Below are 24,175 nucleotides of genomic sequence, written 5' to 3'. Positions count from 1 at the left end.
AGTGTGAATAAGAAAGCAGCTTTCACGATATTTCCTCTTTTGGCCTTGTCTGTAGGAAAAAAAATGCCAATTGGTGATAATTGGTTTGAAGGTTAGAAAAAATGTTGCTCATCTAGATCAGTTAAAACTCAGTGTACTCAGGGGTATACATGTGGAAAAAAATTAAATTCAGCTCCAACTGATTCTTTTCTTTACATCACCTGCTAATTTTCCAAGTGTAGAACAAAAATGGAGGAAGTTGAAAGACGAAAAGAAAAAAATGGGGGGGGGGGGGCGGGGTTTGGAGAGAAAAGGATAATTTCCCTTAACTAGAGTTGGAAATTTTTTTAGGGCTTGGTCAAAAGCTGATTGACGTCAGTAGAAAGTCTCTCATTAACATCACTGGGTTTGGCTTTTGGGGCATATGATGGCCCAGATTGTAATCTCAGTTAAATCCGATTCTGTTAGGGAATTTGTTCACTAGTATAACACATTCAAGCTGCTCAAAACTCTTTGCTCTGACAGTTTTCTTAACTAAAGGTAATTTTTTACCCTTTTAACGCACTTTTTGCAGAGGTGGTCTGTGAAAACAAACACATACCTCATCACCTCCATGTTGCTTTATTCAGATTTTATGGAGATAATTTTTAGCCATCTATGTTATATTAAGTCATTTTTTTTCCCCCTGAAACATTAGGGTTTATTAAGCCAGAGATAGCCATTTATATTGTATTATGTTATAGTGTTATATTTTTTAAAGCCACTTTTTTTTTTTTCTGAAGTGCCAGGGTTTATTAATCCAGAGACAGCAAACATTACTTAGGCAAAAAGAAATCAAATCCCTACAAACAGTCTATGTGTTGCTTTCCTACCCTAAAGAATGAAAACAATGTTAGAATGAAGACTTCTTCAACAAAATCTGTAACTCTGTTCACAAGATGGTCTAGTGACTTTTTAGAAACAATACTCATTAAGACACCTGGAATATAAAAATTTAAAGAACTCAGGTAGTGAAAATTCAAAAACACAAAACACCAAACAACTGTGTAGAATCCAAGCAAAATAAAAACTGTTGACATTTGCAGCACTATGTTATGCAGTCTGTGCCCAGCTTTGGAGACACTGACCCAAGTTTTCCAAGGTATAGATGGCATATGCTAGCAGAGTTTAAAAAGGGGGTTTCAAGAGATGTGTACTGACTGGTAGGGTGTAAGAGAGACATAAAAGGGGAAAGGAATATATGCAGAGAACATTGCTTTATGTTGGAGGAGGCATGGAGGAGAAATCTGTCACATTAATCAAGGCAAATTTGAAGATGCTGGACCCAGTTCTGGTTTCCATTAAAATTAATGAGTAGACCTCTGTTGACTCTCATGTGAGGAGGATTGTGTGGTTGTTGCAGGAAGTCAGAGAGTTTTGCCATTGTGCTGCTAGTCAAAGTCATTAGGACCACCTTTGTGATTTTTTTTTCTCTACAAGAAATAAAGGTATGAGATAGGAGAGGGTTAGAAAACAGAAAACAATTGATTCATCCTTTATAGATGGGAGAACTACTTGAAATCTGAGTTAAAATAAGTCTTATAGTGAAGGGTGTTTAATATTTGATTACTGCTTCATTTCTTGCAACTAGCTATCAAGAAATTAAGTGCTTTATAAAGTCAGGAAATTAATGGTCCTTGAAAAAATGGAAGATTTTTTCCAAAGAAAGCTGTAAAAGAGCAAACAATTAAAGGTAATCAATACCATTGTTATTAGGAAATCTATGAATACAACACTTCTTCTCAATTAGGGAAAAACTGTATTTTATGTTTCCCTCTTGCAAGCTGATCTTTGTTCACTTCAGCCTGTAATCTTGGTTTATGCTTTATGGATAGGCTTTGTTCTGGATGCTTTTGAAGCACTGCATGCCTTCTTAAAGGTTTCAACAGAAGAACAAACAGCGTTGAACTCAAAGAACAAAGGATTGTTCTTCCTCTCCATCTTTTTTTTTTCTTTCTCCTTTAAGGAAAGAAAGCGATGTTTCATCTCATTTTTCTTCACTTTCAGGAAGTTGATGGCAATAAAGTGATGTCTTCATTTGCCCCGCACAACTCATCTACCTCACCCTTGAAGGCAGAAGAAGGTGGGCGTCAGAGTGGAGAATCATTGTCCAGCACAGCCCTGGGAACCCCTGAACGGCGCAAAGGGAGCCTAGCGGATGTTGTAGACACCCTTAAGCAAAGAAAAATGGAGGAGCTCATCAAAAATGAGCCAGAAGGTAAGGCCTGGGAAACTGGCCAACATTTTCTGGTTTGTTTTCTTTTCTCCAGATTCTTTGCATACATACACTTTTTAATCTTCCCATTTTCTGCCCCATTTGGTTTTTCTAACTAGTAAAATTGAAGTAAAGAGCTCATAGTTTTTTGTCTACATTAGGGGTGAATTCCAGCAATATCCCATCATAGCTAACATTTGTATCTTTTCCCAAATGAGAGCCTTTGTCTGACCTTTTTGTCACAGTTGGAATAGACAGAGCAACCTCTTCAATATGGGTACAATGAATACTGTAATTTTAACAGCCTGGGGGTCATTTTCACCAGTTCTTTCCCCTCCTTCATTTCTAGAGTGATAAACAGTGTTATCAGCAATGTCAGTGTGAAATTATCTAGTAGACGTGCCATTATTTGAGAGGTAAGAAATTAAACTGGAATTCAGGAAAGCTTTTGTCTGGAGGTTGTCCTATCATGTCATCGTCTGTTTATCTGTAGCACAGGTACTATACAAACAGACACAGTGCAGGCTTTCTCTGCATTATGTCTGGCCAACAAGGTTCAACCTTGTTGTATAGGAATCGTCTCTGGAGAATTATTTTTGAGAATATATGTCCACTTGATGATTTGTCCATTTGTGCTGTGTCAGCTGAGACTGAGAAAGACACCTCGCTTCTGCGAATCCACAGAACAGCTTTTCTTTAAGTAAGATTTCAATTCGTGCCTGTGTGAGGCAGAGTGAAACCCCTGACTGGAAGATGAATTTCTCACTCTGTTCACCATAGGTATCCAGCATGCATATTTACAGCTAGATTTCCTGGGGACTGTGAGCCAGTTGGTGTTTTGTGATTGTACTGTGCCTTATTCTCTAATGCACAGTAATAAGACTTCATTTTCATTTACACCTGCCTATCCTGTTGTGGAAATCTGTTTCAAATGTTTAAAAGCACAGCCCTCAGAGCCCACGTCAGTCTTGATGCATGAATTGACAACACCTACAAGAAAATTCTAGGACAACCTGCATACTGGAATGAAAATATGGGTGCAAACATAGCCACACTGTCACATCCAGGAGCATGACAGGATTGTAAATTAGTCGTCTCTTCTTGACTGGAGCACACAGTAAAGGCCTGCTGAGAAACAATAATCATAGGATTTAATTTTGCATTTATGTTGCCTTAATGGTCAGTGCCATGACCTATCTCATGCCTTTGAATGGGAAAGAGCTTTCCCGTGTAAGGTATGGGGTGAGGGGAAAGGAGACCAGACTTTTCTATAAGAGAGAAGAAAGAACAGGGGGTTCTGGGCAATGTCTAAATACTCTGTAGAGTATGAGGCTGTACAAGCTTCACAGACTGCATTAAAGAAAGGCCACAAATAGACATGGGAATGGTTACAGAGCCTGTACATTATTTCATCTCTACTAAAATGAAAATATACAGTACAAACAAAAGATCTACAGCTTTGTGAAGAGATTGGGAAAGAAAGAAGGGGGAGCAACTGAATGTTGGGCTTTGCAAATGCATGCAACAGAAAATCTTTTCTTCCCTCTAGCCATTGTTCTATTGTCTTTCAAAGGCCATTAAAATGAACAGCAGGTTGTGATGAAAATTTCATTAAGCCCTAGTTAAGTCATTATGAGAGTGCCATATTCATGTTCCTGCTTACTCCCCATCCAGGAAAAAATGAATAGGAAAGGGTTGGTGTTTTTTTTTTTTCTTCTCCTTTCTCCTTAAAAGCAAACTAACAAAAGTTCAGAAGTTAGAAGAGAATGGGAACTGGGATGTGAAACAAAAGGAGGCCAGAGAGGTGAGCTGGCTAGGAAGAAAATTAGACTTGCATAAGAGCATTGAAAGGTGGTCAGGGACAAATACATCATTTTGACAAGTCTACCCTCCCCCTTCCCTTCAGCCAACATGATTGTTTTTAGAGTGGCTAATTAAAAAATATATATTTATGGGTGCAGATGGCAAGGCTGTTAGGCACCCTTCACAAATGTGAATCTCTTTCCTTAAAAGAAGCGTGTATTATTGCAAGCACAATGTCTTCTTAGAACCCTATCAGAAAATCTCCTTATTGTCATGTCTTCTTCACGTATTCTTAAAGTAAAGTTGTCAGTCATCACTGGTTGCTAGTTGGGTCATTAGCATATTAATGAATTCCCCCATGAATGAGAGAAGTTAAGTGTGAATTTTGGGCAGTACATGTAGGTAACAATTCAACAGTGCATGAGTGCTGTGGTTTTCAGGAATAATTTGTAGTCTGGCTAGTTTGTGGACCACGAATCTTGGTTAAGCTTTGCTGCATTGTGTCAGCAACAGTAATATAATACTTTATGTCTCTTTGGGAAGAGAGGGAAATATTTGCACCAGTAGCAGCGGTTTAATTAAATCAATTTCCTGTGAATCTTTCAAAGACCAGATATGAGCCAGATTCCCATTTCTCTATGTACTCAAAAGTTTATATATTATTTAACTTGTGCAGTGGGCTATATTTGCCCTGTTTTTATTGTTTGAAATGGTCTCCTGAATTACTGTGGGAAATGTGCTTTTGAAGCATTCTTCCAAATGGCCTATTCATTCAAAAGCAGGAAAAAAAAGCCAGGTAGACAAGTGTAGGTCTTGATTTAAACCATGTGTTAATCAGGGAAAAGACCTCTCTTTTCTTAAATGGGTTTGGAGGACAAGAGAGAGATTCAAAAATATTGATAACTTGGCTGCTTGATTTTAAGAAACGTTACTGCTATAACGTAAATGGCTTTCTTATCTTTGATAAAAGGTAGTAGTTAATACTTAGTGCATTCTGTGGCTAAGTATTAGGAAACCCACTGCTCCGAGCACACCAATGCACACCTGTATTTATGCATGTGTGTAAGCACATGCACATATACACCCAGGAGCTGGCATGGGAGGCACCACTGTTCACAGAAATGCTTTCCCTGATCTGTTGTATATGTGTGCTGAGTTAATGTTCCCTGTAGGAGATCATGCTACCTACTCATTCCTAAGATCATTCCAAAAGCTTGTCGCTTCCTTTTCCTCCTTGCATGTGTGTATGGTTTTGGTTTTCATAGGGATTTATACTTGGCTCTAAACCCAGTGCTTTCTGTGGGGGGTTTCATTCCCCCCTAAACTTGCTATTTTATTCTTGTGTGACAGTATGTGACTGACAACGAGTCATGCTGCCACAGAGGCATGAAGTGTTTCAGTGAATCTCAAACTTGTGGAATTGTCCTCATTGCTAATACAGTGCTCATTTTTCTTCTTTCACATTCTGCAGAAAATCCTTATATGCGGCTTTAGTATTAGGCCCCTAAAGGCATAAACCTATTACTGAAGTCACACAATGTTATTTTACATGAAACATTCTGTCCTTTCTAACTTGAACTTCAGAAGAGGAGTCAGTCCCCTTTTATTCCTGGTATACAATAATGAAGATAATGGAGTGGGTTTGGAGAAGCCTTATATACTGTGACAGACCTCAAGCCCTTGCCCTGAGGGTCGTCTGCCGACCATGGGATTCCTTTTGCAGCTAAAATCATTAGGCGAATGAGATACAGGCATGTTTTTCTTCTGTTTTCTTAAGGCATCAGAGGATGGCAGACTCTCTCTCTGTTCTCTTCATTTGTAGAAATGAAATGGAAATCTCTTTGAAGTCACTGAGCTTGACACAAGTTCATGAAAGCAAAGACCAAAGCAGCCACTTAGATTTTTCTTTCACTATTAATGGGATTGGATTGCTGTATTTTAATTTATGGTCTGTTCTTGTGGAAAATTAAATCTCTGAAATCTGTGCAACCTTTCCTCTAAATGTGTGACTTGGCTTCTGTAAAAAAAAATAGAGGCAAACAAGTAATTTCTCTCCTATTTTTAGAATAAACCACAGTAGTCACTGGCTCTTTACATCTCCTAACTTCTAATGAAGAATCAATCTTCATGTTGGCAGTGTACATTTCTAACAGGTTATGTGCCTATCCACCTTTAAAACTTCTACACTGTATCTTCTGAGGCTAGATCTATGCTGTTGTACAGAATTTGTAGGCATTCTGGATCAATGGGATTGTATGGACATCTACCTGACCACGGAGACTGCGTACAGGAGCATGTGCACATGTGGGAGCACTCACTCACCTGCACAGCTCAGTGTTCTGTAATAAGGACCCCTGAAACTTCGCTTGGTGTGGCTGTTGAAGTGAATACTTTGAATTTGATAGAAATGCATGTACACAGATATCCATGTATACAAAGTACATGCATTGAATACATATATTTAGACATGTATAAATACACACATGCAAGAATTGTGTGTATATAGTGAGTGTTTAATATTATGCCTACTTCAGAATTTCATTCGACTGGTCCTTAGATCTTCTGAGCAGGAACAATTAATCTCTAGTGTTTAGTAAGCAGGTAATACATATGTTTGCAGGGCTTTAACAGGCAGTGTGAATACTAGAGCCTCATGTATTACAATATGCTGGAATACTGTAATTACTTTGTCAGAAAGAAAGGGATGAGAAAGGCCTCTTGGGCATGATTTTTGTCTTATGAACATCCCCCAAAGGCTATTTGTGCTTGATGTTTGAGTTTACATTATAAATCACAACACCTGTTCTTGTGGTAATTTAAATGGTTGTTGTTTCAGCAGTTGTGCAGTTTATAAAAGTGAACCACGTTGAATTCAGGCTCTCTAGCTGAAATAAGATCCCAGAATATCTCTTAATATTTATCAAACTTTTAATCAACAGATCTTGTAAAGGAATCAAGAGGTCTTCCTCTTGTTAAGCCATAAATTCTAAACCAGACCATTAACGGGCACAAGAAGGGAGACCTGTGAAATACAGACTCTTGTTTTCAAATCACGTCTGATGAAATGGCAGGAGATGTGGAGAACAGATTTGGAAAAAGCCTAAGGATAATCTAATTGGTTGAGGTTTGAATTTCTTTTATTTGGTTCTTCGCTGTCCCTTTGACAATGTATGTGTTGAAGAGGCTTTGTAACGCTGTTCTACTGAAGGACAAACTTTACAGTTGAGTACTTTCAAGCTTGTTCATACACTCCTGCTGCTGTGGAAGGATGTTTCAAGTGCTTTGTGGTTCCATGTTCATCTATGCAGTCTGTCAGTAGAAAATGTGTCTTTTCTTGTGCAGCAAGTCAGCATCAATTTTCCATGCACTTCTTTCAAAGACCCTGCCATATGGAAATGTGCATTCGTATACTGCTGATAAAAAAAAAAAATTAAAAAGATGAAGTTGATAAGCTAGGCCTGTGTGAAGATAAGGCACTGTTAAATGCTGCAGTGGCATAATCCTTTATTAACAAGTGCTTCTACTCTGCAACAGAGGTAGCCTAGTTTGAAGCCCTGCCAGCTCTCGCTTGCTCAAAGTGAAGTATATTCATTTGTCATCTTCAGTTTTTAAGTGTTTCCCTTCCTAATAGTTTAGCCTGATAGTCGCAGTTTCTTTCAATGGATGTTTTCAACATTTGCTTAGATTCCTTTCCAAGTCTCTCTTGCTTAAATCCTCAAAGGTTTCATAGCTTTGGGATTTTTCCTTTCTCTTTTGATAAAGGCATCTGAGGTGCTGGTACAGCATCTTAAATATAGAAGAAAATATTACAGTCAAGTGAGATTCAGGAAACCTTTGCTTTTGGAAAGAAAATAAGGTCCCTTTCCACTTCCCTGTTTTGCAATGAAAGTATGCTCTGCTGGACTTCCATAATTTAAATGTTCTTCCAGGGTGCATCCACTCCATTGTGTTGGACAAACAGCAACAAAAGCAAAAAACTTACAGTTTTACATTGCAGCATGTAAGTGGTTCAACAAGACGAATCAATTATTTGAGCTCCTGTCTGTCCCTAATTCCTCAGGTAGCCAGACTGAATAGTCATGATTCATTTCAGTTGGAGTTTTCAAGCCTCGGTGCCCCTTTTACCCCTAGATCATTTTTATGTGTCTTTTACCTCTAACACATTCCAGCCAAATCAATTTGCAGTCTACCCTCAGTCGGTATTGTTGAAAACTTTTCTATTTTATTTTATTTCCAACTGCCCTTCCCCAAGAAAAGCTGTTAGCTTTCTGAGCTTCGTTTCAGTCCTTGGATCGCTGCTGGAGACACCTCTGACCCAGCCTGGTAATACACAAATAGACATGAGTGAGTGTGCCAGCTCTTCCTATATGCTTATGTGCCACAGCTTTTTGGGTATGTCATTTATTCGAGAGTGAAGAGCGAGCCACCTGTTTCTCAGGCCTCTTGTCCCTCATATTAAAGGTTCAAGCCCTTGCTGAATAATAACATCTTAATCTGGGCAACATGCACAACATTTAGCTGAAGCCTATTTGTTGAGCTAGCAGGGTTTCTGGGATTTTTTTTTCCCTCTCTGTTACCCCTGAGGCGCTTGTCACGACTGTGCATATTAAAATTAATCAGACCTCCCAGGCTTGTGTGACTGTGTGGTTTAACATGAAGAAGTGGATATCAAGCATTTGCCCTAATTAAATAGGCCTGCTTGGTTTTGTTCTAGTGGATACTTGGTCTTTTTTTTAATAAGAGCTGCTTATGGAGGAGGCACGGCCAGCTCTAGAGTCAGTGGAGAGCTCACTTCAAAGTTTTTCCCACCACCTGCGCCCAGGATGCTGAGACCTGAAGGACTCCCTGCGTTCGTTCTTAACAGCACAATTTGCAGGAAGTAAGTGGAGGGGGAAGGGGAAAATATGGCCAAATGAGTGAGAAAGTGAACAGGGCAGAGAGGCGAGGAGCTAGGACGAGCATGTGGATTGGCTTTTTGAAGTTGATTAAGATGACCTATCATCCTGTCTGATTAGCTTTAGATCTCAGTCTGTGCCATGAGCTATTCACAAGTCTGTCTTGTGTCTTCTGTTTACCAGAAGCAAGGGAAAGCCTCTAGTGTTGCAAGGAGCAACGTTTGCAGCAACTCCTGATCACTTGTTTAGCTAATGAAGTAGCCTTATAAAAACACTCTTTAAGTTTGAAGATGTTTTGCTGGCTTTTATTAGTTATGTATCTGTTTAGCATTGGTGTTTTTAAGATGGTTTGAATGTTGCTGCTTTCACACAACTGTTTACATCTCCTGTATTCTAAGTAAGCTGTACTGGGAAGACAAAACTCCTTCCATCATCTTTTCTTTTTGTACAGGTTAATTGTACTGTGGTTTGTGCATTCCCTCAGGAGGAATCATGCTGTATGTGTGTCTGATTTTTATGTATTTTTTTTTTTAATACTGTGATGTATACATTCAGAAAGCACTTAAAACAGAGTCAAGAAGTGTTGGAGGGGACACAGCCTAAAACCTGTTAAATAGTAATTAAGGACTGATACCATTTAGAAATTCAACAAGTTAATTTTAGCCAAAAATAGTAGAAAATTTGGACTGGTCGACATTTTTAGACAAAATGTTTCGTTGGAAATGATTTTTTTGTGTTTGTTTTTAGATGTTTAAGCTGATTAATCTGAAAGAGAGATGAAAACATTTCGGTTAGAATTAAATAAAACATTTTGGGTCAGGTGGAAACAGCTTTTCCCCTGACTTGGTTTGGCAGCTGAAATGAAAAAAATTCAAACTGGTCAAATGAAAATGAGTTCCAAAATCTGGAGAGTTGGGTTTCAGGGGTGTTTTTCGCTCTACTGACGTGAGGAGGACAGATGAGCAATTGTTACAATGACAAATATTTAAGTGTATCTGAATGTAGTTTTGAGGGTAGCTTTAGGGTAGATTTAGGTTGGATGTTAGGAGGAAGATCTTTGCCATGGGGGCAGTGAAACACTGGAACAGCTTGTGCAGGGAGGCAGTTGAGGCCCCATCCTTCATCCTTGGCGATATTCAAGCTTGACAGGGCTCTGGGCAACCTGATCTGGTGGAGGATGTCCCCGCTCACTGCAGGGAGGTTGGACTAGATGTCCTTTGGTGGTCCCTTGTGACCCAAACCTTTCTATGATTAAATGGCAATAGTTTTGTTAGAAAAATGTTGAAATTTTTGTTTGTTTCAAATATGCTAATTTCTTTGTCACGTGAAACCTCAGCCAGAGGTTTTTTTGCAGCACCTAAAGCATGTTCTTTTGAAACACATTTTTGGAAGTCCATCATACTAAATATGTTGGACATGCTTGACATATCTTCGCAGCAGAAACCTCTTGAGTGTATTATAGACAGCCTAGAAATCTGCAATTGTTACACCCCCAGACTTTGATTTTGCTTTTTATTTATATTCATGGAGTCCAGTACAAAGCTTTATTTACCTGTTTCCATAACAGTTTAATTGCTGAAGTAAAACCCAGCAGGTAGGATGATACTCCATTGATTAATAACCGTATTGCATGTTTGTGCACTAAGTCATTGCCATCTTTCTGTCTCTCTCTCTCTCTAAGTATTATTATCATTCCTGTTTTATTTCTCATTTCAAACCTTGGCACAGCCCAAATGTAAAGAACCATGTTGACACTGCCAAGCATCTGTCTGGTGCTTGACAGCATCATAGAAACCCTTCCACTGTTTCATCTGGGTTGCTATTGGTTATTTAACAACACAATGCAAACGGTGAAGTGTGGGTGTATATGAAATGGAAAGAAAGGTTGAGGTGGGGGGAAGGAGCCCTGTACAAGTAAATATGTCTTTCATCATATCTTTTGTTTGGTCTGTTTGCTGTGTGCTATTCAGTAGTCAATAAAAGTTGTTTGACGGTTCTGCAAAAAGGGTAAGAAACCTTTTCTTAAACTTTTGTTCTCCTCTGTTTGTCTCAGTCCAGAAAGTTTTCTGCTTTTGTTTTTCTGGCCTCGCTTTGTTGTCACCTCTCTGTTGTTGAAGGGTTTTTGTCGTTGCTCTTTAGCTGACGTGACGTAAGCCGTTACTTGTGAAACACTGCTTATTGAGCAGCAATTTTGTGCAGGTGAAGTGGACATTTAGAGGGCTTATGAAAGTTTTAACTGTGGCAGTCTTGGAGCAAGAGTTCTTTCAAGCTTGTGTTTTAATTTATTTATTTAGCCAGGGGATGAAAGAGAAAAGAGAGTGAAGAGAAAAATCAGTCTGTGCTTTCTGCTGAAGAATACCCTGTTAGCTCTTGTGTGACTTGGTAAGGCTTTCTGAGATATTTAGCCTGATTTAATTCGTATTTAAGATCTTTCCTCCCAACACATTAATATAATGTCACTGTAGAATGCATTGCATGGTGTAATTACTGAAGAGAGCAGTAGTTGGGAAAACAGACGGTAATTGAACACATGGCTGTTCATTACAACAGGACAGTGCTCCTACGCTGGTATTTAGGGCATTAATAGGGAAGAATTGATTTGTTGTTTTAAGATGAATTCAATCACTGTTGCTTAGGCCTTTGTTTGTCCAGGCCGAGTTATGCTTTGTTTGTGTTATGTGCCCAAGAGGTTTACACACCACAGCATGGCATTAGTCATGCAGAGGGCTTGGGAGCAGAGAGCCATTTAAACGAACAAAGGACATTTTTCTTTTAGGCTCTGTTTATCTTCCTCTCCAGTTTTGTTACCCTCTAATCTATCTCCATCTCTCTCTCCCTCTTTCTCCCCCTTCCTTTCTACCTCAAACATTTTTGATCAATGCAGAGGTCCTCCTGCTTTCTTCCTTCCCCCTCCTCTTTATTCAACCACTTGAAGACAAATGAAACTCTGATTGACAGGTGGCAACGTGGGGTTGTGGCGCAGTGTAAACAGGAGTGGCTACTCCCAGGTTTGTGCAGGGAAGAATTGGGGCTGGGAGTGAGGAATGTTCAACATGGAGAAAAATGATTAATTTCCAAGTGAACAGAGCAGGGTGAGATGTAGTACTGCAGGGTAAAAGGGGGAATGCACACACCTTTTGTGGTTCCTGCTGGCCTGTGCTCTGGTTGGGACCCTGTGCAGACCCCATGCCCTGGGATTTAATGAGCCTTCCGCCCCCTTCTCCTTTGTACTGACAGGAGGTGGTTGGACGAAGAGAGAACCGTGTGACTGGTTGAATTCCTGCTCTCTCTGTTGTGAGCAGTATGGTTTGTATTTTAGGCTCATTGTGCTTGAGAGGAATCTCCTCTTAATTTATTTCAGAGTGTGGGAGAGTTAATAGACCCTTCAGAATGATGTGGGCCAAATTCTGTGCTCAGATACAAGTTCACAACTCCTGCTGAATACACAAGAGCTTTAAGAAGGCAACATTTGACCCAGTACCAGAGTTGTAAAGAACCCAATGTGAATTGTTGGTTTTTTTCTTTTTTTTTTTTATCCCTATACAGACAGGGATTAGGCCTGTTCCTGGAAAGAGCATTATTAAGAGAACTGAAAGGTAACAACAACAAAGTCTGTGCAGTCATTAATTGCTAGAAACTTGTATTTGCTAGATGGTGAGATACTTGTATCTAAGTAATATAGTGCTTGATGAATTAGCACCCGGACTTGTCTTTTGGAGGTATAGAAGGTACTAGCTTACACAGCACAAAGAAGGGAGAGCCAGAGATGTATGACATGGAGAGCCAGATTCTTACTGTTGGGGAGATGCAGCAATTTAACATACGTGTTCATGCACTGCAACATGCAGGGAAGGAGATGAACCACAGTTGTTCATTTGAGCCTTTTAGCTATAATTAATTACATTATTGAATCTCTGAATAAATAATAGAAGCAGAGGAGATGACAGCTGGAAAAGGATCTGACGTCCATCAGTGGTTTTATCCAGACTTGCAATCATGGGCAATTCGATGTGTATGAGACATGCTATTTTAGCCATTATTTTCAAATCTGTTCTAGGTATCTAGGAAGTGTAGTTGCAAAGACAAATTTCCTTCCCACCCCAAAAAAATCCCAAACAGTTATTGTATTGCACTGCCAATAAGCAAGAATGATCACAGCTAACAATTTACACAGCCCTGAAGCTACAGCTGATGTCCAAGTGCTTTATCAGAAAGGAAGGTGTCTCTCCAGACTTGGAAGCGGTTATCCAAGTGTCCTGTTTTTCCAGTACAGTTTGGAATGTTGCATTAGTTTTGTACTGTAGATTAGCCTACACAATCTCAAGGTAAATAGTTTAGAGACAGAGATCACACGGAAGGAGAAAGCCTCTCAGTTCTTTATGCATCATTCATCTTTTTTGCTATACCTTTCTTTCCCTTTTCTGTTCTGCCCATAACACATACCCCATTGTAGTAGCTGAGCATCTTAGCTGCCACAGACTCGGGCACTGGGCAGGGAGAACAAAAAAAGGCAAAAAAGTCAACAGCTCATTAGAAACACAATTTTTAACTGTATTCATTACTGTGTATTCCCTCAGTCCTGTATGATCACTGACTTGTTGCAAAGTCAGTATGCTAATGTATTTTTGTTGGAATATCTATATTCTAGACTGAAATAATGCAATATATTTCCAAATACTTGCCTTTCCTTGTATATGAAATTAATATATGAAGATGAAACTAGAGGACAGCAGGCTTTTGCTAATGATTTTCAGCTGCAACAATTCTGGATTCCACACTGAGCTCATGTACAGCCTTAATCAGCAATGCTGTTTAACTAAATATGGAGACATTTCACTGAAGATTATTTTATTTTAAGTCTTTTTTTATGCATTTCCTCTTGCTGTGTCATCTAATTGATTCACAGCTCCTGTGAGGCGCTTGAGCATGGGATGCACATCCAGGCGAAATGCATTCCTTCTTTACAAGTTTGGCCAAGTCAATCCTATCTGAGTTTAAAGGAATTAAGAAGCTGTCATTGGGAATCAGTCTGTAACTAACCATAAAATGATTGGATGAATAATACACGTGACATGGGGGTTTAGGCTCTAACCTGTTATTTATGCTGAAGATCATGTTATTTTGTTACCATACTTACCAGGACACAGTCCCCAGTGGATGTTAGATGGCGTGCATGACCAGTATTTGAAGGTGATGGGGCCCACAGGAGGCAAGAAGACAGCACTGCCTTCTTACGCTGCCAGACTGCAAAATTTTCCCAATTCTTCTAATGTAAACTCTTTTGTTGGTTGTTGGTTTTGTCTTGGCCTTATGCCTTCGGTATAGCATGGAGCAAACTGCCATTAAAGAACGAGAGAGCGAATTCAGCTGACAGTTGTGTTATTTCATCCTAGGTTTCTCACATGTCATTGCTAAAATTTGCTCTGCTTGTATTGGATAACTGTTCACCAGTTATAACCAGCCACCACGCGCCTGAGTGTTTTCAAGAGCAAATGACATGCAGTGCCTGGCCATTTTTTGAGTCATCTGCTTCAGCTCTTTTGGTGGACAGGTCTCTATAGACATAAAGACAGGTGAAAAAGCAGGAGATGCTGTCTGTGTTTGCATAAACAGGCACCATTGTGGGGAAATGAAACAAGGAGACCGTTTTGGAATCTTCAGTCTAACTCTTTAAGGGAGATTAAAAGATGTGCTGTAGTGTTCTTCAGACCTTCTCTCCTTCCTTAGGATTTGCAGCCTGATCATGGGATCCCTATACTAGCAGAGACTTGTTGGATTGATTTTTAATTTTATTTTTTTCTTTGCAAAATCCTGTTCCTACTAGAAGAGGATGTTGGGATTGTTCAGGCATTCCCAGGTAGCTTTCCTCCCAGGCTGAATGCATTCCATAAAGCTGTCAGTTCTTCAGCTTAATGCTGGGTCTTAGTGTATTAATTCAAGGCTTTCAGTGATCTAGGACGCAACATGTGCCAGGAGCAGCAACTAAAATTAGAGACAGACTTTTGGCTGTGAGAGCTGCTTGAGGCTACTTGGGGTGAAAGAGGAGGGAAGAGGCCTGATGTCAGTCACAGCCCAGGGACTCCAAGATGTCCAAAGAATCCCCTCAGATACATTTTTTTCTGCAACACCCACTGCAGTTACTGACCCTTCCGCTCAGTGGCTGGTTTCACGCACCAATTCCATGTTGAAGGATCTCACAGTTAACTTGTTACACCAAAGTCCTGTTCTTGGTATACTGGAATTGTGATTTTTTTAAATCTTGAAAAAGATTAGGTGAAATAGGAAGCAGGAAAATTGCTGCTTCTTCCTTCACTTCAGCAATACATTTTATTACATAAAATGTTACACTCTTGGCTGTATGCAAGAATTATGTCCTTGTGATTTTATGTTTTTCTTCTGATATATCATAGCTGCCAGGGACTATGAATGAGGAATAATTAGGCATTATTGTTTGGTTATGTTGATTCTCTTGTGATTCCTTCTTGTTTACTTCATTTAAAATGTCGATACTGTTCTTGCCATGTAGAAATAATGACTGTGTTACTTCATGAATATGAGATTACAGAGACCTTGTTTGAAATTGCTGTAACACTTGTTCTTCCTCTCTGATCATTTCAGGCCATATGAAACATACTCTTTCTACTTGAAAAGGTAAATCCTCAGAAACACAATCTGATAGACATTTAGTCTGTACTAAAAGATCTTCAGTCTTTACCTTATCCTGGATTGTCTCTTTCTAGTAAGGCTGCACGTTGGTGCTGGTGTGGGATTCTGGTGGGTTCTGGTCTAAATAAGACACATAGATGCCATTCTGCAATGCAAGAATTTTGCCTTATGTTGAAATATAGAAAGCTTTGTAAGTTTTAATTGTTAGGGAAAGAAATCTTCTCTGCTGAAATCTGTACTGCGAATCTAAACTCTGATATTTTGCTCCTATTCATGTACGGCACTTCTTTGATGATGGTTGGAGTTCTGATCTCACAGGGAGAGGAGAATATTTGAGTTGAGATTTCTTGAACAGAGCTTAGGGGATAATATTGTGTTTAGTTTGTTTCACTAGATGCAAGCTAATCAGGGAATAATTAACGGTCAGAATGCCAAGGTCCTTGTTCATGTAAAGGATCTGGTATTGAAGTCCTCAGTAAAGTAACACTCACGTTGAATTCAATGGACTTTAAACTGAACAAATGCTTCAGGATTTGTCCTCAGCCATTTTCTCCCTGTCAGTTTTTAATGAGCATCCCATGAAAGTGTTTAACAATTGTACTGACTTTGATTTTTTTCAAGGTTTTGGAGAAAATTGCTTTCTCAGGTTGTGAAAAAAATGTTGAAACAAAACCAGAAAAAAAAAAGCAGCAGCATGTTTTTCCATCCTGATGTCTAGCATATTGTAAGTAGATTCAAAGACTGCACCTTGTCCTTTCTGATAGGCAGTATCTTAAGGATGTTACAAAGAGTATTGTATAAAAATTTGCCAGAAGGACGAATTACAGCTGATAGATGGAGATGCTTTAGACTTCACCTTAAGTTCCTGAGATTGAGATAAAATGCAGATTTTAAACAGAGCTATAGCTGTAGATGTTGGGACTTTGCTTTATAAATTAAAGGGGAAAAAATGCCACTGCTCAGATCACTATACAGAGCCTGGTGTTTAAATGCCATGATTTTGTGTCAGAAGCAGCAGCTAGTATATCTGGATTCATTCTTTCCCTTGCTTTCCTTGGTTGTCACTGAGAACTCCCAGGCTGAGACAGATGGCTGCTGGTTTAGTTGTGTGCGTGGGAGACAGGAACTTCCACATGTGATTTTTTACCATTTGGTAGTAATTAGTTTGTTGTATAAATTAACATTAACTGAACCATTCTTCAGGCATTGTTTGTAATTATCTTCTTTGAACCTCTGAGTTGTGTAAAGAAATAAAAAAAGAGAAATAAACTGCTTCTTATTTTGTACGGGGAAGAACTCTATCATTAAGCAGAACAAAGCAGCAATTATCATCGCATGCCCAGTAGACTGAAAACTTTGAAAAAACCCTTCAAAAAAAGCAAGATTTTTTTTTCCCCCCTGTAAATATTAATGGAAATTAATGATTTAGAAGTGCAGAGAGATTTTATGAAATTTGTAAGGATGAAGTATGAATGTAAGCAATGGTGATCATGCCTTCCTGCATACTCATCATCATCCTCATTATTACTCCACTACAACTACGAGTGCTGCTACTTGATGCGTATTTGTAAGGAGTAGAGGGTTTCTTTATGGTCTCTCAATTTTATTCCATTTCCACCCCCCCCAATCTTTAAAACATTTCCTGATTTTTTTTTTTTTTTTGTGGTAAACAGTAAGACTTTTGTGTCTGCATATCAAGCAATGAACTATCGTTAGTGTTGGTTTTCTCTTGGGATTTCTGTCACTTGCAGCAACCAGCCAAATTGGAATTGTCAGGAGAACAGCCTCTCTCATGTTCCTTGGCACTTCTGCTTCAGGACTTGGCCACAATCCAAACATGCAGAGGTTCATGGACGTGAAAAATAACAGGGAAAATGCCCTCTGATATTAACCCGATATTTTAGTAACATACTGGGAATCTCTAGGTTCATTTGCTGGAAAAGTTCAAGTAAGAAATCTGTATATTTTGTTAGGCTCAAGTTCTTCCCTTTCCTATGCAGCAGAAGGTGAAATTGGTGTTGGTGTCCATCTTTTAGTATAGCTCTTCTGCCCTGGATACAAAGCTGGCAAAATAGGCAACAGAGTACTGTGCAGTAAATCCTCTCACATTTAGGTTAGGCTGTAGCAGTAGAACTCAGATGCAGTCCATCACAAGGTGGTCCACTGCTTCATTAAAAGTAATTTAGTATCCATAGTTGTACATCTCAGAGAAAGGTTCACGTGAGCTGAGTTTTAAAGTGTCTTGGCATTTTCTTGTGAACAAGATGAAGACAATTTTAGGCCTAGGCTTGAACTTGTCTAGATAAATTGGTGCTGGTTTTCCCCTAGATTTATTGCACACAGGGCCCATACCTGAGAGGTGCATTTGTGTCTTCTTTTTCCTCTCAGAATTGCCATTAATATTCACATTTGTTCAGATAAATAGTTTTACCTGGGCAATAAATGCTAAAAGAGGACATGAATTCTGAAATGAGTAAATATAGATGCAGCTTAGTTAAGAATTGTTCTGTTTTTCTTGGCATGGTGAATTAGCCTATATGAAGCTCTGTGGTGTTTGTAGAAGAGGAAGGTGGGAGGGAGCGGGTGGGAGCTTTAGTAGCTGGAATGCAAAGAGAATATGAGCTGAGTACACTGAAAGCTCCAATGAAGAGAAAGCTATCGTGGATGGTTGTCTTTGTCTTTTTCTTTCTGGCGAGGGTTAATGCTGTAACTGAGAGTATCTGTGATTCTCCAGCTTTTTATATCAATCAAACATTTTCTGAATGCTTTCTATTGAACACTTCTTTTTTCAACTAAAAAAACTGAAGGTGCCAACCATGCTTTGATACTGATGTGGCAGCGCAGTGGATAGATAGGCTTGCAGTTAGCTGAAACAAGCACATGAGCTTTTCAGTTCGCCTTCGTCCTGCTGAAGGGTTGTTGAACAAGAAGGAAGAGCTGAACACAGCCTTTTGTTGGATGAAGTATACAGCTGCAGTGTCATCATACCAACTATAGGGCTATTTTTTTCATCCCTGGAGGAATACAAGGAAGAAAGATTGGTCCTGTGGCTAAAAGCACAGAGCAAAGTCAGAAAACAAAATTTCTTCTGAGCTTTGTTTGGTGTGGGGTTTTTTTTTTTTTTGTTTGTATTTTTTCCCACACATTTTTCACATGAACTCTCTCTCTTGTGTCCAAGTCCTGAGGGTTTTTAGCCAGGGTTGATAATAGTAGCTGTATACGTCTTCACAGTGGTGAAATTTAGTTACTGCTTCAGAGATGCAACCTGACAGTGGTTCTGCTTACAAGAAAGGACGGGTAGATCTGAGGAAACAAGCTGTCTGGAAACACACGTCTGTTACAGATCTGCCCCGTATGTCTTCCTAACCAAAAATGAAATTTCAGGTTGAATTTGGAAGCCTCTGGCCTGAATTCAGTAGCTTCCTCACAGGCAGAGCTCACTTTTGCCTTGATAGGATTTCAGCAAGCGGAACATGTGAAGAGTTAAGCCTGTAGGGTTGTTGTGCCATGTGAAGTTGGTACTGTAGCTTTCTGTGGTAGTCACAACTTCACCTCAGAAAAGGTTTTGGTTTCCATACCTTCTCCTAGATTCTTCTTTCCTAGATCAGTTAATTCTTCCTGTTGAATATCCTGGTGCTCTTACCTGGACCAAGGGCTGTGCTGGGACATCAAGCTGTGGTTCTTCAGACTTGCAATCCTTGTGGCACAGAGCAGTGCAGAGATACACTGGGAGAAGAGGATCATAACCATAGAAGCAAACATAACATCATCCCCTCCTTGTCTGCCACGTAAATCATTTCTTGCTGTTTAACATGCTCTGCCTCACATGCTTTGTAGAATTTATTTATTTATTTTATGTACATGCAAGTTACAAGCTTTGGCATGGCAAGAAGATGAGGAATTTTTGTTCTGTTTTTTGTTTGGGGAAGAGGTAGGTGGGAGGGAGCGTGTGGGAGCTTTAGTGGCTTGGAGCTCAAAGAGAATGCATTAATTAACCCAGGAGGATCACTGGGATGCGGGAGTGAAAAACTACAGCTTTAAAATCCAGTGATCTTTATCCATTGTTGGGTTTGGGTCAAAGACCTTGGATAAGAGAAGGGGGAAGAAGGGTGAGCAAGGGGGGGTGGGCACAATGGGAACCAGATGCTTCAAGCTGATGGGGGTCGGCCTTTCTGTTATTGTGTGACAAGCCACCCATCTTCCCCACACACCCAGCCTTTAAAAGTATGCCATTCCTTTCTGAAGTCCTTCTATCCTCTGCAGAGGCAGGGGGAGAGAAGAGGCAGAGGCGCTTACATGCATGCACATCCATGCATGCATCCATACATGCACGCACACATGCTCACATAGCCCTGGCTCTGCTTTTTTTCCTTTGGCCTACCTTGTCAAATGGCCCTGGAAGACTAAACAGGTGTTATCTACTTTTGATTTCAGTGCATTTAAATTAATCCTGTCAGCTCAGCTGTTAAAACAACTGTCATCTCCAGCTGTTAGTAATTTTCGACTGGGCACTTTTACAGGTTGCCAAGTTCCGAGCCTGCATTGTGAATCTCTTGCTCCCTTTCTCTCGCAGCGCTATAGTAACAATTTGTAATTTTTTAAAGGGGACTCGCATCGGACTGTTTTTATATCGAACCCTGTTTGTAATATATTGAAATGATAATATCACAGAACACAACATCATCATGCCAGACTTCGGAATAAAGAGCTAAACCATGCGTGGAGTGCAGTGCATATCAATCTTCTGTGGGTTTGTTGCAGCCTCTCTGTGCATTTTAAATTTGAATGAGAGATGAATCAACCTGAGAGTTTGGGAGAGAGGAAGAGGGGGGCTCTAAATTTTTATTGCCAAATATAAAGCCTCTTTTTTTAGAAGCACTGTTCTCTTCTTTTTTTTTTCCCCCCTTTCACCTCAGTGTACCTTTAATTTTCCTAACTAGTCTTAACAGGAGTTACCTTGGAATGAAAACATTTTTAAAACCTTTCAGTTGTTAGATTAATAGCATACACGTGGTGGCCTTTAGAACTGTAGGGAAAAATTAGTACATTTGATACATGTTATTGATTTCAGTAGACACTCTTTAATGTGACTTATTCCTATATGGTCAGGATCTATAGTCCATTACCAGTGTTTCAGAGCCAGATAACACTTGTAGAGTACACAGATCTGAATCCTGACAAGGAAGGCTTTCTTTGATTTTCAGGTTTCCACTCATCAGAGCTGTCTGGCTGGATTTTCAGCTAGTGTAGAACCGAGGCTGCTCCCTTGACTTACGTTACAAACCATCCTTAAAACCCTGGAAAGGACTCTTCAGGCATTCTTCTGCATGTTTCTAGGAAAAAGAAGCGCTTAAGTGGCTAGAGGAAATCTTTTTCTCCACAGACCACAGTTGATTTCAAGGGCTAGGTATCCATACAAAAATGATCCTTTAAAAAAAAAAATAAAAATCATAGTTTGTATTGTCTCTATAATATAATAGAGCACAGTTTCTATATCTTGCATAGTGAAGACTTCAGATTTTCTTTATCTTTTAGTTTTGAATTCTTCACCAAAATTCAGCTAAAATAGCAAATACTCTCTGAATAATGCCACTAGAATTCTATTCCTTTAGCTCTTAATTCTTAGACTTGGATAAAAAAAAAGCCAAAGACTTTTGTAATTACATGAAAGATAAAAAGGAAACGTCGGAAGCTGAAGTACCATCATATTCAGCAGAGCAGGTCCTGAACTCATTGCCACCCTTAAAATGTATCTCTGCTTTTTGGCGTGGTCCGCCTGTAATATGGAATTACAGCTTTCTGAGCAGCATCCTAAATTCCAGTACAGTTGTGCCTGGTTTTAAAGGGCTTGATGAAATAAGAGTATTCATATGCATCAGTCTTTGGGTGATTCATCATCATTGTTCTTCTTGGTTTCCATACCTCCTCCTAGATTCTCCTTTCCTGGATCAGTTAATTCTTCCTCTTGAATATCCTGGTGCTCTTACCTGGAGCAAGGGCTGTGCTGGGCCATTTAAGTAAGAGATGAAGCAACTTCCTCAAATTTACTATCCCTTACTAAAGAAATGTAATACTTTTCACTTACAAGTGAAATTATTGCAAATTCAAATAAAGGAGAAATGGAAATAGTTTTCTAGCCAAACCTGGCTGTTTTGTTAGAGGGAGATTAAGGAGTGCAGCCTCTTCTGCAGTTTCATTTGATCGGTCATAGTGTGTACAGTGCTTTTTTATTTAAAGTTGCATCAAGCCCTGCTGGAAGATGCATGTTTCACAGTTCAGAAACAGCTGAACTTTGGAGCCAGACAGGCTTATGGTTTCTGAGGTGGGACTGTTGCTCCCTTACTCCCCCCATCTCAACATCTTTTCCCCACCACCTTGTGCACCGTAACTGCTCTTTAACTCATGGCTTCTTTAACAAGCTGTCACCATCTTGGTACTGAATACAGCTAGAGGTATGGCCTTTCTTGAAATAAAGTGGTGGTTAAGGTGCAAAGGCTAATTTGCATATATTTTTCTTGCCTTTTCTTCTTTGCAAGTTATTTCTTTGCAGGCTCATGGTTTGAATTTTCTTTAGCATGACACCATTGTAAAAACTGGGTAATTCTAGTGATAGCAGTGAAACTATCCATGAGTAAAACTGAAGTGAGACTGAATCAGAGCCCAGTGTTTTCAAGATACAGAACGTGTGTCTGCTTTACTTACTCAAATTAAAAGGTACTTCCAAACCTTTGAGGGTTTTGTGCAACTTGAAAGATTCCATTAATCTTATCTATATGTAGTAAAACCTTGTCAATTCACACTAATGATTCTGGGAGTTAACAGGTAAGCACATTTTTCAGCTGGCTTTTCTTGCTATGAGGGACTGAACCTAAACTCTTGACCCTACACATCTGAATTTAGGGGTATTCAAAATCTGAATTTTGCAACTCAAGTCAATATTTAAATTTCTTAGACTTTGCATTTACTAGTTTTGGCCAACTGATTTATGTTTGACAATCCAAAGGTGTAAGAGATACCCACATATACTATTATCTCTCAGAAGATAGAGCACACACACAAAGGGCGGGGGCTGTGGAATGCTCTAGCCTGGCTGAGGAGGGGTCTGCAGGCACACAAATATTTGTGCTGCTCAATTTGTAAAACCTGTCCCCATCCTCGGAGACTAAGGAGACCCTTTAATGGCACAGAACGCAAGGGACACTTAATGCTTATCAAAGTTATTGTCCATCCATTTCTTTCTTTCTTGTGTGACTACAGTAAGGAGAGGAGGATCTACATAAAGTCTGTTTTTGAGAGGAAGGATTGCTCCATTGCTTTTATTTACCATTGACAGAAAGAAATGTATAACTTGAATGAAAACAAGCTCTGGTTATTTATTCCTCTCTCCTTTCAGTTTTAATCTTTCAGTTCCTTATCATGTTTTCACCTTCTTCTTACCTTCTTTTCCAATCTTTCAGTTTGTATTCTTGAAAGAATTCATTAACATCTATTAACCAGATTTGACAGGCATGAACAAGCATCTCTGAGGCAAGCAAGAAAAGCAACAGTAATAGGAAAAATAATAGTGGAAAGTTGCTATCAGCAGAACATGACTATGTAAAGTGCACTGCAGTGTCAGTGTAGTGCAGAATAGCACTAGGCTCTTAAGCAGCAATTTCTGTTAGATGAGACATTAAATGTAGTAGTTGACCATTTTTATGGACCTCCAACCCCTATATGTAGTAAGCTGTGCTTCTGGAGTTCCTATAGTCATAAAAACAAAAATGCAAGTTTGAAATGAGCAGTACATTTCCATGACCCACTATGTGATTGTTCTTATTTTGCTTGAAGAGTAATGTTTTCGGTTTAGTTTGTTGTCTAGGAAGGACTGTGAGTATGCTGAGAAAAAATAATGCTTTGCATTCAAAGCAGTAAAACTTGCCCAGTATTGTGGTTTAACAGGACACCCAAGTAAACAAGGAAAAAATGGTGTCCTATTAGCTGTTGCTGTCTGTCTTTGATAGGTGTGCCTCAAAGAAATTGCATTCAAATATCTGCACCTTGGTTTTAGTGATCCCAATATGATATGCTTCCAACATGACAAAAGAGGTGGGTTTTTGCTTTCCATAATGATGTGGTTGTTTTAGTATCCTTGAACAAAACTATCCACTGTTGATGGGTGTCCTGGATGATGCAGTTACACATTTCTCTCCTCTCCAGGTGGACTGCTTGTCAGTGATTATGTGTCTAGATTTTTCTCATTCCATCTAGGTCATAGAAGACAGTATTTTTCAGCACATTCACAAAAACACAGGAGATAAGCACATTTATGTGACAGAGTCAACAGAGCTAAGATTAGGGCTGTATATTTTTCTCTGTGTGTACACACGTGCATGTGCTTATGAGAAGCTAATGTAAACTGATGCCTGTTTCTGCTTTGCTGTGGAGAATAGGAAGACAAAGCCTAACATTTACAGTATTTATAAAAACTTGTGATGTTATAAACTCATAGATGCATAGAGTCATCTAGGCTGGAAGGGACCTTGAGGATCATCTAGTTCCAGCTCCCCTGGCACGAGCATCTCCAGTCTCACTCTGC

The 24,175-nt window shown here is 39.4% G+C and overlaps 1 protein-coding gene across 6 annotated transcripts in view; it reads left to right on the top strand.

Moving 5' to 3' along the window:
- SOX5 (SRY-box transcription factor 5) overlaps window positions 1-24,175 on the top strand; it is a 347,783-nt gene that overhangs the window by 120,887 nt on the left and 202,721 nt on the right. For all 6 annotated transcript variants that reach the window (XM_054167738.1, XM_054167737.1, XM_054167735.1 and 3 more), the window contains one exon: window positions 2,026-2,236. In XM_054167738.1, coding sequence (XP_054023713.1) covers window positions 2,026-2,236 — 211 coding nt within the window. The remainder of the gene's footprint in view (window positions 1-2,025; window positions 2,237-24,175) is intronic.

Source organism: Dryobates pubescens, chromosome 15, assembly GCF_014839835.1.
Source record: "Dryobates pubescens isolate bDryPub1 chromosome 15, bDryPub1.pri, whole genome shotgun sequence".
NCBI classification, from domain to species: domain Eukaryota; kingdom Metazoa; phylum Chordata; class Aves; order Piciformes; family Picidae; genus Dryobates; species Dryobates pubescens.
The sequence above is the reverse complement of the archived record's forward strand: the minus strand, read 5'-3'. Positions and strand labels throughout refer to the sequence as shown.